At 42.9% G+C, this 13531-nt stretch overlaps 1 protein-coding gene across 3 annotated transcripts in view; it reads left to right on the forward strand.

The window, feature by feature from the left end:
- FNIP2 (folliculin interacting protein 2) overlaps nt 1-13531 on the forward strand; it is a gene marked incomplete at its 5' end in the record, with an annotated part of 90184 nt that overhangs the window by 20324 nt on the left and 56329 nt on the right. Inside the window, one exon of one of the 3 annotated variants that reach the window (XM_084626387.1) lies at nt 7633-7823. The exons of the other annotated variants lie outside the window; for them this stretch is intronic. Within the exon in view, the coding sequence (XP_084482513.1) occupies nt 7633-7823 (191 nt within the window). Of the gene's footprint in view, nt 1-7632; nt 7824-13531 lie in introns of those variants that run through there. 3 annotated transcript variants of the gene reach the window in all.

Genomic DNA, 13531 nt, shown 5'->3' on the forward strand with positions numbered 1-13531 from the left:
ATTCTAGCACCAGACATTGATACTGTATCTTGATTACAATAGCTTACTTGAGCATTCTTCTTTGGGGAGGGGAAGGAAAGCTTATAGAGCAACTGGCAGCATCTTCTGTTCTTCCACTAGTCTTAGCCCATCCTCCTCAAATTATGTTACACTCCTATATATCTATATATGTGTGTGTGTATTTTCATGCAGTATTCACTAAAATACTGCTTGTCAAATTAGTCTCCCGTCCCCAGTGTAGTAAATATATTTCTGTGTGTATGTGTTAAGTGGAGTGAAACTTAATACTTTGTGCATTGGCATTACTTATATATGGAATAAACATAACAGAATTTGTTAGATTTTGCACTTTCAGGTGGTTCACTGTATTGTAGCACTGCACAAACATAAGCCCTACAAATTAAGTTGTCTTTTTAAAGTTGAGTTGAAATGCAGTTTTACATGTCAAAGTTTTAATCTTATGCTTTTGTTGATCATAATAAAAAAGTATTGAGGGGGAGGGGATATATCTAGAAAACTGTTTTTCTAAGGGTTCTGTTTTGCCTTGGTGTAAGTGGTGGTTTTTTTGAGGCCTATGCGTGCCTCAGTTTCCCCCATGCTTTGCATTGCTACCCAATTGAGGGGTGGGATTTAAGTTGTCTTTCAGGATTAAGTTGTGATTCTAAGAGACACAGGTGTGTGCCTCATGTCCCTGTCTGGGTGAAATGAATAGAGTCATTCAGGAACTGGCTGAAACTGACCCAGATCAACAAGGAGTCCGAGAGACAATATAAGCTCTAATGACTCAGGGAGCTGCGCTCAGCAGGGAAGCTGAGCAGAGACCCCCAGCTTGAGAACAGAGGGGTGAGTTGGGGGAATAAGAGGGCTTTGGAAGAAGCTTGGTTCTTTCACTGGGAACTGACTAAGGAGGTCAGAGAGAGAGACAGCCTGAAAATGGAGTTCACTACAGCTTGGCTGGTGAATTGCTTTGGGCTGACCAGAATGAACTGTGCTTTAAGTTAGCAAGAGAAATAAAAGTTAAAGACTTCCAGTACTGTGCTCCAGTCAAATAATAAACCCCACTGTTTTGAAATTGCTGCTTGAGTGTCACTGCAAATACTGGCTGGAGTGCATTAGCCCCTGAAGAATGCACAGGTATCTACTATGAATATGAACAAGAGGCTGCTCGGCAGCTCTCCAACACCACTTTCTACAAGCCATTACCCTATGATCCCACTGAGAGTTACCAAAAGCAACTACAGCATTTGCTCAAGAAACTTCCTGAAAAAGCACAAGATCAAATCTGCACAGACACACCCCTGGAACCCTGACCTGGGATATTCTGTCTACTACCCAAGGTCCATAAACCTGGAAATCCTGGGCGCCTCATCATCTCAGGCATTGGCACCCCGACAGCAGGATTGTCTGGCTATGTAGACTCCCTCCTCAGGCCCTACGCTACCAGCACTCCCAGCTACCTTCGAGACACCACTGACTTCCTGAGGAAACTACAATCCATCGGTGATCTTCCTGATAACACCATACTGGCCACTATGAATGTAGAAGCCCTCTACACCAACATTCCACACAAAGATGGACTACAAGCCGTCAAGAACACTATCCCCAATAATGTCACGGCTAACCTGGTGGCTGAACTTTGTGACTTTGTCCTTACCCATAACTATTTTACATTTGGGGACAATGTATACCTTCAGATCAGAGGCACTGCTATGGGTACCCGCATGACCCCACAGTATGCCAACATTTTTATGGCTGATTTAGAACAACGCTTCCTCAGCTCTCGTCCCCTAAAGCCCCTACTCTACTTGCGCTATATTGATGACATCTTCATCATCTGGACCAGCATCTGACTTATGAGGAGAGGCTGAGGGAACTGGCATTGTTCAGTCTGCAGAAGAGAAGAATGAGGGGGGATTTGATAGCTGCTTTCAACTACCTGAGAGGTGGTTCCAGAGAGGATGGTTCTAGACTATTCTCAGTGGTAGAAGAGGACAGGACAAGGAGTAATGGTCTCAAGTTGCAGTGGGGAAGGTTTAGGTTGGATATTAGGAAAAACTTTTTCACTAGGAGGGTGGTGAAACACTAGAATGCGTTACCTAGGGAGGCGGTAGAATCTCCTTCCTTAGAAGTTTTTAAGGTCAGGCTTGACAAAGCCCGGGCTGGGATGATTTAATTGGGGATTGGTCCTGCTTTGAGCAGGGGGTTGGACTAGATGACCTCCTCAGGTCCCTTCCAACCCTGATATTCTATGATTCTATGACCCATGGAAAAGAAGCCCTTGAGGAATTCCACCATGATTTCAACAATTTCCATCCCACCATCAACCTCAGCCTGGTCCAGTCCACACAAGGGATCCACTTCCTGGACACTACAGTGCTAATAAACAATGGTCACATAAACACCACCCTATACCGGAAACCTCTATTCCTACCTACATGCCTCCAGCTTTCACCCTGACCACACCACGCGATCCATCGTCTACAGCCAAGCTCTAAGATACAACTGCATTTGCTCCAACCCCTCAGACAGAGACAAACACCTACAAAATCTCTATCAAGCATTCTTACAACTACAATACCCACCTGCGGAAGTGAAGAAACAGATTGATAGAGCCAGAAGAGTTCCCAGAAGTCACCTACTACAGGACAGTCCCAACAAAGAAAATAACAGAACACCACTAGCCGTCACCTTCAGCCCCCAACTAAAACCCCTCCAACGCATTATTAAGGATCTACAACCTATCCTGAAGGATGACCCAACACTCTCACAAATCTTGGGAGACAGGCCAGTCCTTGCCTACAGACAGCCCCCCCAACCTGAAGCAAATACTCACCAACAACCACATACCACACAACCACTAACCCAGGAACCTATCCTTGCAACAAAGCCCGTTGCCAACTGTGCCCACATATCTATTCAGGGGACACCATCACAGGGCCTAATAACATCAGCCACACTATCAGAGGCTCATTCACATGCACATCCACCAATGTGATATATGCCATCATGTGCCAGCAATGCCCCTCTGCCATGTACATTGGTCAAACTGGACAGTCTCTACGTAAAAGAATAAATGGACACAAATCAGATGTCCAGAATTATAACATTCATAAACCAGTCGGAGAACACTTCAATCTCTCTGGTCACGCAATCACAGATATGAAGGTCGCTATCTTACAACAAAAAAACTTCAAATCCAGACACCAGCAAGAAACTTCTGAATTGGAATTAATTTGCAAATTGGATACTATTAATTTAGGCTTAAATAGAGACTGGGAGTGGCTAAGTCATTATGCAAGGTAGCCTATTTCCCCTTGTTTTTTCCTACCTCCCCCCGACGTTCTGGTTAAACTTGGATTTATGCTGGAAATGGCCCACCTTGATTATCATACACATTGTAAGGAGAGTGGTCACTTTAGATAAGCTATTACCAGCAGGAGAGTGGGGTGGGAGGAGGTATTGTTTCATGGTCTCTGTGTATATAATGTCTTCTGCAGTTTCCACAGTATGCATCCGATGAAGTGAGCTGTAGCTCACGAAAGCTTATGCTCAAATAAATTGGTTAGTCTCTAAGGTGCCACAAGTACTCCTTTTCTTTTTGCGAATACAGACTAACACGGCTGTTGCTCTGAAACAGGTATCTACTAGGAGTCTCTCTGTTGGATTTGCAGAGTAGAGCTCATAGTATGATGCAGAAGTCTAGTAGCTCAGTTTAGGAGGCAGTGAGGCTGTGTGGCCTATGCTGAAGGAAGAGGGAGGCAGAGCCCTTGGGGTTCCTCCAAGAGACTGTTCAAAAGCTATAGTATAGCACAGTTCCTGGGGATCCAGGATGGTAACTGATAGCATAACTAAGGTCTCAAATAGCATGAAGAACGTCACTTCTTACTCTTAGGGTGACCATATTTCCCTGTGCTGAATACGGGACACCTGGTAAAATTACTTGTGTTCAGGTGAGTTCAACGGTAATCAATCAGAACTATGCAGGACAAATGTTCAAATTAACATCAAGTTGACTGAGTCCCTGCAAAAAAGAAATACTGTGTAGTTGGATTCTTTTTATTTACCTTCTTATCTTTAGGGCTCACATGGGGAGAGGTCACACACACACACACCTCTCTCTCTCTCATGGGGGTGGGGGAGGGCGACCAACCAACCAACCCAACGGTCCAGGCTTGGCTGGGCCCCTGAGATGGACCCTCATCTCCTGGTACCTGTGTCTTCCTGAGGCAACACGTGGGGGGTCACACAGGGTCACATGCCTCTCCTCCCCAGATTTCTGCCAGGGTTCACACCAGAATGTGTTGAGCAGCAGCCTTTCCTGTGCGGGAGGGAAGGGACAGGTAGCTGCTTTCAGCCGCAGGGTGGGGTGGGGGAAGGGATGACCTGGCCTGTGTCTTTGCAGAGCTCAACTTTTCCTCCCTCCCTGCTGCCCTGTGGCTGGAAGCAGCTTGTCCCTTCCTGCCCACACAGTGTCAAAAGGCAGCTAACATCTCCAGATTGCTGCTGGCCACTGACATAACCCAGCGGCCTCCTGTCCCCCAGCTACAACACAGGCAGGAAGGGATTAAGCCCTAAGGATGCATTGTGCACCAGGGCCCAGGAAACCTGACTGCAGGGGCTTCAGCGAATGGGGCCAGAGAGGTGGCTCAGCAGGAGAGGGTGCCTAGGGGATGCAGCAGCCCCATGCTCCCTGGGGGAAGGACCCAGGGGGCATGGGGAGTGGGGCAGGTGAAGAGGGTGCTAAGTCCCTGCCCTGGGGGCTGCTGTGGAGCCTGCAGGGTTGGGTCACGAACAGGCTTAAAATCGCTTTAGGGCTCCACTCGGGAGCTTAGCTGAGCGGCAGAGTGGCTGCCCGGGTCTCTGGCACATGCAGGGCTCAGCTCCTACTAGCCAGTGTCCTGGGCCAGCGGGTCTTAGGGCTTGTCTACACTGGCACTTTACAGCGCTGCAACTTTCTCACTCAGGGGTGTGAAAAAAACCAACCCCCGGCGTGCAGCAAGTTTCAGCGCTGTAAAGCACCAGGTAGACAGTGCACCAGCGCTGGGCCGCGATTACAAAAGCCATGTTAAAGTGCTGCCGCAGCAGTGCATTAATACTGCCAGTGTAGACCGGGGGAGGGAAGGAGCCTGCTGGCCAGGCTATTGGTGAGCCAAGCGCTCCGACTAGGGGCTGGTTCTCCGCACAGTGCTGGGAGCGTAGGGGTACGTGGAGGGGCAGCGGGGTTGGGGAAGGGGCAAAGCAGAGAGAGGACAGTGAGAGGGCCAATGGGTGGGCAGCAGAGCGACAAATAGCCGGCCGCTGCCTGGCGCCTGCCTGCACTCACCAGTCACCGCAGTTCACACCACGCAGCCGGTGCCGGCCAGAAATGGGATGGGGGGGATGGGGCCCTGCTGGCCAAGAGCCGGCACGCAGCCGCGACTGCACTGAGGGACCAGCGGGGGGAGTGTCCGGCCCTGCACACTGCAGCTCTGCCCTGCCACCAGCCTTGCAGACCCACCCCCATCATCGGCCACTGCAGCCCCCCACCCCCTCCACACTGCTGGTGAGTGAGCAGCTAGCGAGCAGGGATCCGGCCAGCAGCAGTACCCACCAGTACTGATGTGGGGGAGACAAATAATACAGGACAATTTGCCTGTTTTAAAGAAAAAGTCAGGATACTTCCAGGAGGGCTTAAATACGGGACTGTCCCTTTAAAAATGGGACGTCTGTTCATGCTGTTCTGAGAGCCATTTTCTTTCTCTTCAGTGGTGTCAGGTCTCGTCTGTAATAAATACTACCATGCTGTGAAATTAGATTTCAAACAAGTAGCACTCAGCACGATTAGTGCATGGCTTAGATTGGATTAAACATGTTAACGGTGGTCCGGAATCATTCTACAGGCTTGAAAAGGACAGGAATAGGAGCATGGTTCCCAAGATTTTGGGAAGATTTGAGGAGGGCATGGTAAGCTGTAGTTTGTTCCTCTCAAGCATGAACAGGAGCAATTATGATCTAGTGGACTGAGCATGGAGCTGGGAATTGGAAGACCATGTAACTTACTATTGGCTCTACCCTGGACTTGCTGAGTGACCTTGAGCAAGTAATTTAACCTACTTGTGCCTAGGTTGTCCCATTTGTAAGACTGAGATAATGCTTGCCTTATAAAGAGCTTTGTGGCTGAAAAGGGCTTTACAAATGCCCAACTTTTATTGTTTTTTTTGGTGCGTGTGTGTAGACAGTACTCTACAGCAAATTTTAGCAGAAAATGGTGATCTTGTATGGGGTGCTTGGGTTTTTTGGGTGGAATCCTTTTTTTAAGGGCAGAAGGGACAATTATATACTGTACCGTGATGAGGTTAGTTGAGCTTGTAGATAACAAGACATGTCCTCTTGGCATGTGTAACTCACGCACCTCCTGGGTGTGGTGTTCTGTCCCATCTAGTGGCACCGAGACCACTTAGAGATTAATGAGTCTGCTCTACAGCCTTAGCTAACAGTCATATGGCTTTTTAGCTCATGCAGTAGAGACTCATCCACATAGCTCCAGAGGTCCAAGGTTTGACCACGAATGTCAGTGTTACACATGCACTGCTGAAGGGATTGAATATCCATTTGTTGTAAAACAAAAGTCTGGTTTTAGTTCTAATCCCGTTTCTCCAAGTGCATGTTAATCTTTTTTATTTTATTTTTTTTAAAGGTAGGGAGTGTTTTTAGTTGTACTACATTTTTTAATAACTCCTATTTGGTATTTAAAACATCTGTCTTTTAGTTTATTTTTAAGGGACATATTTTTAAGCAAGTGTAAAAGTGAAACGTTATCTCCCTCATATTCGTCAGGTCTTACCTATCAGTTGTATTCTGTAAACAGATTTCCCTTCCATTGTGTAAAAGCTGCTTTTTTTTTTAAGCAGTATCAGGGTCTTAGATGAATATAGACTGTTTACAGAGTAAAACCATTACTGTGCAAAAATTCTGGGGTGTTTGCTGGTGTTAATCATTCCTTACCTGATAACTGTAGGGTATTGGTGACAGATTTTTATTTGCATTTGAAGTATGGTGCTGAGCCATAGGTGGTTGCTAAGAGTTGTCAGATGACACTTGCTCACATGAGAGCCATTAAGAGGGTGTTGTAGCCAGTGTTAGAACAACCTTGCAGCTAAGGGCAAGTCAGTGCAAAAGCAACTATGCTCTTTCTATCAGAGGCCATATGGTTTGGTCTTGTGACCAAATAAATAATTGCCAGCTACATAATCTCATACCAGGAAACAAAGGTAGTTAAAATCAGTATTAGCTGCTGTATCTGCTGACTGCTTACCGGGCTTGGTGGAAAAACTCCGGCAACAGAAGCAGGAGATAATCTTGGATGGGCTTTGAAATTTGAAAGTTCCGTGTGGTGGTCTAATCTGGGATAAATACTACATCACGTTGGATGCAATTGTCTTCCTGAATTATTGGTTGGCAGAACATGCTACTCTAGTTCTAAAAAAGAAACCCAGTGGATTGCTACAAAAGACTTGGTTGAATTTCTGAGAGGAAATGTCTATGGTTGCTGGATGCTGAGCCATTGTGAAGCAACTAACTTAAAGCCATATCTCTTAAGCCAGTATTCAGTATTTTCAAGAAGCTTTGGGAGAGTACATCTGAACTAAGAAGATGTGTGGAGGTACACCAAAAACTGCACACAACACAGGAGGGCAAACAGACCGAGCAAGAAACAGTAATAATGCCTCTTGCCCACTGGGAAATAATATCTCAAACACAAGATTAGATAAAAAGGATAAATCTTTTGTGCCAGAACAGAGCACCGATCGTAAAAGCAGTGTCAATACATTGCTGCAAAACAGGTAGGCCAGTTATCTTTTTTGAAAATGTAATTTTCAGAGGTAATTGGGTGTTCTAGCTTGCATTCTACTGGAAATATAACCATGTGACTAAAATGCCATAAAGTCAACGAATTGAAAAGCTGTTTTCCAAATGGGGCCATAATACTCCAAAGTTCTTCTTCATTGGTTACTCAGACCAAATTTGTCACTCTAACACAAGTTGTATATACATGCTACCTGGGTCCTAAATGCCAATAGTTGAAAGAGAAATTAAGTTTCGATAATACTGTGTAATTTCAGCTAGTGGCACAAACTTTCCTTCCCCTTCTAAAACTGTTTCTGATCTTCTTTGCCTGCCCCATGTCAGTGGGTCAATCAGTAACATTTTGTAGGGGATGGGGGGAGAAAGAGATGGAAATGAGGGGACGGTTGCTTCAGTTGCTGAACATCTCCAGGAACAAATCCCAAGATCAGGCAATAAACTAATACTGAGTTTGGTTACTGTCCTGTTATAACTTCTTAGTGATGTTTTTATTCAATTAATAAAGCTCTTGAGTGAAAGCTATGAAGCAGTTCCAAGTTGTATTGTTTTCTTACAACTACCATGTAACAAAACTCTGTTACTCTCTCCCCTCCATCGTGGGTTTAAAAGTAAAAACTACCTTATTGAGTATAGTTGAAATAGGTTAAGAAGACATCACTAGCCCAACAGCTTGTTCAGTATTTGCTGCACTGAAACATCAGTTTGTACCTTCTCAAAGTAATGTTTTTAAAGCAAAATGAAATACTTCTCAAATCTAAACAAACGAATTGCTGTTCAGCTGGAGTATATGCATAGATCTCAGAATATACATCTGGCTATTATGAAGGTAAGCTGCAAGCTTTGTTTGTTGAGATCAGAGTTCTGTTGACCCCTGCAAAAATGGATGATCTGAGAACAATATGCTGGTTAAGGCTTCTGAGTATTTGCAGCTTTCTGATGATCATTTGGAGTGCAGTAAGGGGTGAATTTTTCAATTTTTAGCGTGATCAATATTACCAATTAAATTCTGCATATTTATTGTATCTCAAACTGTTTAATATCTTCAGAATCACTTCAGCTATCTTTACATTTTCTAAAGCAACTGGGAATGCTCTTCTAGTTCATTTAAAAAAAAAAATCCTGTCCTTCAGTGTATAGCAATACATACATGGAAAATAATATAGTAACTAAGTGCTACATGAAGAAATCGAATCGAGGCTTGTGAAAAGCAAATATAATTTAAATTTTCCCTTAAGCAAAAGAGGTCACCTTATATCCAAGTTATCCTCTCTTATGTATAGCAGAAGACATCTGAATAAGTTTAAAGAAGCAGCTTTGCCACTATTTTGGGGGGAGTGAAGGATTTTTAGCATTAGCATTTTTACCTGATGCTAACAAGAAACCTGGTGAAACACTCTGAACAAACCAGCTTTTAGTTTTTAAAAAGGGAAAAAAAAAAGATTCTAAGCATGTCCTTCATTTTCCTGAGTGGATGACTTGTTTCCACAAACAGATATTGAAGAGTGCCAGCCTCATATTAACTATAGAAAAGCTATGAGAACCATGTGAACATAGAATTTTTTTTGCTAAAATTCTTAGTTATTAGTTCTGGCATCTTTCCATACACTGGGGTGAACTGCTCCTGCTTACCACTGTCAATTTTTTTAATTTGCCTGAAGTTTACCCTAGTGTACTCTTTGCGTATCACAGCTCCTCTATTTTGTTTGGTTCCAACTGTCTTAAAGTTAACTCAATATCATATTAGTCAGGTATAAAAAAATAGTCATAATACTTGGTGGATCTTATATAATGTCTGTGCCGTTCAGTAGCTAGGTAATTGCAAACAGCTGGACCTGGTGTTAATAAAGAGAACAATTAAAACTGAACAAAACAACAACAAAAAATAGCTACTTTGCATTTTCCAATTGAGCACACACAGATTTAGCTACTGAAGCGATCCCTGATTGTATTACGTGTTGCTGTTAAAGAGGAACTGAAAACGTATTTTAAAATTGATTTAAGCATCACCGTTTCCTAAGTATTCTGTGTTGTAAATGGGTTTGAAATGGACTAATAGAACTTTTTTAGTTTGTTGCAAATAGAAAATTAGAAATTACCCTTAAGCATGCTGTTAGGACTTCAGAAAAAAGTATAAATTCTCTATTTTGAATATTTTTTCCACTACAATTTAGAAATTAGTGATGCAGAAGTGGGTAGGTTTTCTCTTCCACCAAACCCTTAAACAAAATAGACTTGCTTTAAACATCAGAGGATAACTCGCCAAAGCAGAAGTTCACTATAGTTTACCTGGACTAACCGTACACCATTCCTGCAATGCCAAATGTCATTATAGTTGTGGGGGAAATTCTCTTATGTGAAGATGAGCATAAAATTGCCTTTCGTAACAAGGGTGAAATTGGTCAATTGATAGTTACATTAAATATAAACATTACTAGTGTATATCAAATGCAATTAAACACAAAGCTGTGTGTGTGTGACTCCAAGGCACATTAAGTGTAGGATATGATTGACATCAGACACCATGGTTTTGGAGCTGTGTATTATATGAAACAGCGTAGACAATACAGGATGGAAAAACAGCTATGTGTTTTTGTGAAGGGGGAAAAATTGCTAGTCATGTGAGAATCTTGTGCCTTGTGATGGATTCCACAAGGATTTGACATTACTGGATGTGTGTCCATGTGTTGTTTTCCATGTGTATTTGAATGACATCTGATCTTATTATGATCATGGATGGATCACTTCTGTAGTGTGAAACTGGATAGTTCAAGACATATTCTCCCCCCCCCCCCTTTCCCTGGTGTAATTCAAACATTACAATGTGGAATAGACTTGAGAGGCATTCTCTGAAGTTCCCTCTTTCAGTTCAGCATATTCTGTGTAAGCAGTGCAGTCCTTTCTCATGCAAGATTTGAGATCTGCTTGACAGAAGCTTAAGTAACATTTTCTTAACGGGCTAATGTCTGGAGTTAAAAATTATCAGTTCAAATTGATTCTAATTTCTTTTGGTGTGCAGCATAGCTGGGATAGGGAAACTGGACACAGTACCTCAGCAGGCTGATAACAGAATATAGAGCTGAAATTCAACTCCGTTCATTCTTGGCCAAAAACTGTTGCCTTGCTACCTGAATGTGGGTCTTTGGTCATTTAAAATAGGTGGGGCAGTATGGGGAAATCTACACTGCTCCTGGCCATGCTATCCCTGTTTTTGGGTAAATAAAGCAGCCAACTTGGTGCTTTTCAGGAGCTTTACATTTAATTTAAAATCAAACATGTATAGATTCCATTTTTGTTTGTTTAAAGGAGTTTGGGTCCCCTTTCAGCAAATTAGCACTGTGATTTCTGAAAGAATGTGGAAAGGAATTGAGGGGGCAAGCTATAAATGAACAGGGATGGAATTGGAAAAAGAGACCAAATGCATGAGGTAAATTGAGGCAAATCCATGGGCTGTTTTGATTTCCTCCTTGGTTCAGTTTTGAACTGGAGCCTATAATGAATCTCGATAGGCAGTTGGTGGGAAAATAGGGATGAAGGCTGGACTGCAGGAGGTGGAGTGGTTGTAGTTTTTAGCATATGTGAGGTGTGTAGGAATTCCACTGGGTAACAGTGAGCAGAGCCAAATAGGTTTGATTGCATACAGGTTAACTCCCCTAATAATAACACTATGACTATCTTTGAAAGGGCAGACTTAAAAACAAAAAACTTAGTGTTTGTCTAGTACTCCTACCTCTTGAAAGCAGTGTGTTTTTGTGTGTGTGTGTGTGTGTAAAAAACACATTAAAAGTGAGGAAAATCGTTAGTAGCAAAACAGCCTTCAGCATCATTTTGTGGTCTTAGACATGCATATAATACCTATTGCCTTGGTATCAGAGCCTCTTGCAATCTAAGAATGTTGTGTTAGAGGAGCAGATGGTTTATTTTAACTGCAGACAGCCCTCCCACCCCCCAAAAAAACCCCAACCAACAAAAACATTAGAAAGGAACATCAAACTCTTTGAGTTGGTTAGGGCTAAAGAAGCATCCTTTTCAAACCTGGAAGTCCTGCCTAAGCAATACCAGTGGATTGGAACAAAGTACACTTAGGAAAACACATAATAAATAGTCCAAAGAATCAAGATAAAACATGAAGAGCAAGTTAAAGTACTTTAGAAACAAAACAGCTATTTGTGTGACTCTGGGCTGTTCATGGGAGAGGGCAATTAAGCCTGGTCTTCCATGGTGGTGTCTTCCTCCTTTCCTGTTAAAATCAGTAGGAGTTGAGGATGTTCAGCTCTTTGCAAGATTGGGCCCTTTAACAGAGGACAAGTTAAAGCAGCAAAGAAATTGTATGAACTTCTTGTTTTCTAGTGGTTTGTTTATTTGTGGGATATACTTTTTTTTTTTTTCCCTTTCAGTAGAGCCTAGTCAGGAAAATTCCTATTCCAGAGGCACTCTGTGTAGGAAATCAATGTGGCCTCGACATTCTGTTATGCAACATGATAAACTAAAATGTCTATTAAAAACAGCTGTACTCTTGTCCCCTAGATATGGTCCATCCAAGTCAGAGCTGAGGCACATCACCTCAGCACGTTGCCTGGTATGGAGAAGCTTGCATTTTTGCTACCTATGCTGCTCTGTGGACAGAAGATTTCAGTGCACATCTGTTGTTCCAGCTTCTTACATGAGCTATACAATTTATGTAAAAACGAGTTCTTGTGGCACCTTAGAGACTAACACTTTTTTACAGTATGTAAGGTGAAAACTATTATGTAACCTAAGAAAGATAATTAAACCTCCATACTCTAAGGTGTAGGCTGACTGCCTGAGAGATTAGGAAGGAATGTCTTCCCCCGCTCCACCTTCCTCCCCATCAGATGCACCAATGATTGTTTAAGCCCTGTTGCATTTGATTATACAACAGTTTGGGAAAAGAAGTAAAGAAAACTGCTTACAGTTGAAATTGCAGGGAGGGATTTTCAGAGGAGAACAATGCTATTACTTGAAACATGTTTTTAATACAAAATTAAGATTGTAAACATCTTTTCACTCATATCACTTTTAGACTTTTTTTTAACTTTCACGTTTTTCTGTAGATTAAGAAATGAGTGCTCTAATTCATGAAACATTAATATAAGAACGATTCCTGCATCAACCTTAACTCTCCCCCATTACCTTTATCTGCCCTCCTTAGTTGTGGGAGAATCCCAGCCCTTGCTGAATGAATGAAACTAAATCTTCCCTGCTTGAATATATGAATGTAAAATGAGGAATATTACAGCATGATATGGCCTGCACCCATTCTTCCAGCCTTCCTCAGTTGTTTAGAGATCCAGGCTTATTCTGCAAGGATGTGTGAAAGTAGTGGAGGTTAGGGGGCCTAAAGTAGGATATGGGAAATATGATCTCAGGCCAGCCTTCATGAGGTCTTTAGGAACTGGATACCTTATTTACCCTACATGAGTGGATGACTAGAAAAGGGTTTTGTGTTGACTGCATGTAGAAGTGGTTTCTGGTTTAAACTACAAAAAAAAAAAGGGGGTGGGGAAGGTGGTTGCCAAATCTCTAGTCTCTGATTGGTGAGCAGGTGGGTTTGACGTTAACAGGCGGCTATGCTGAGTTATGTCTTGAATGGTGGGTGTCTGGGCAATAGCCAAAAGTTAGACTCAGAGTGGTAATCTGCATCAATGGAGCATAGCTAAGGTTAGTG

This window comes from Lepidochelys olivacea (genome assembly GCF_965140295.1).
Source record: "Lepidochelys olivacea isolate rLepOli2 genome assembly, chromosome: 4".
Classification (NCBI taxonomy): Eukaryota; Metazoa; Chordata; order Testudines; family Cheloniidae; genus Lepidochelys; species Lepidochelys olivacea.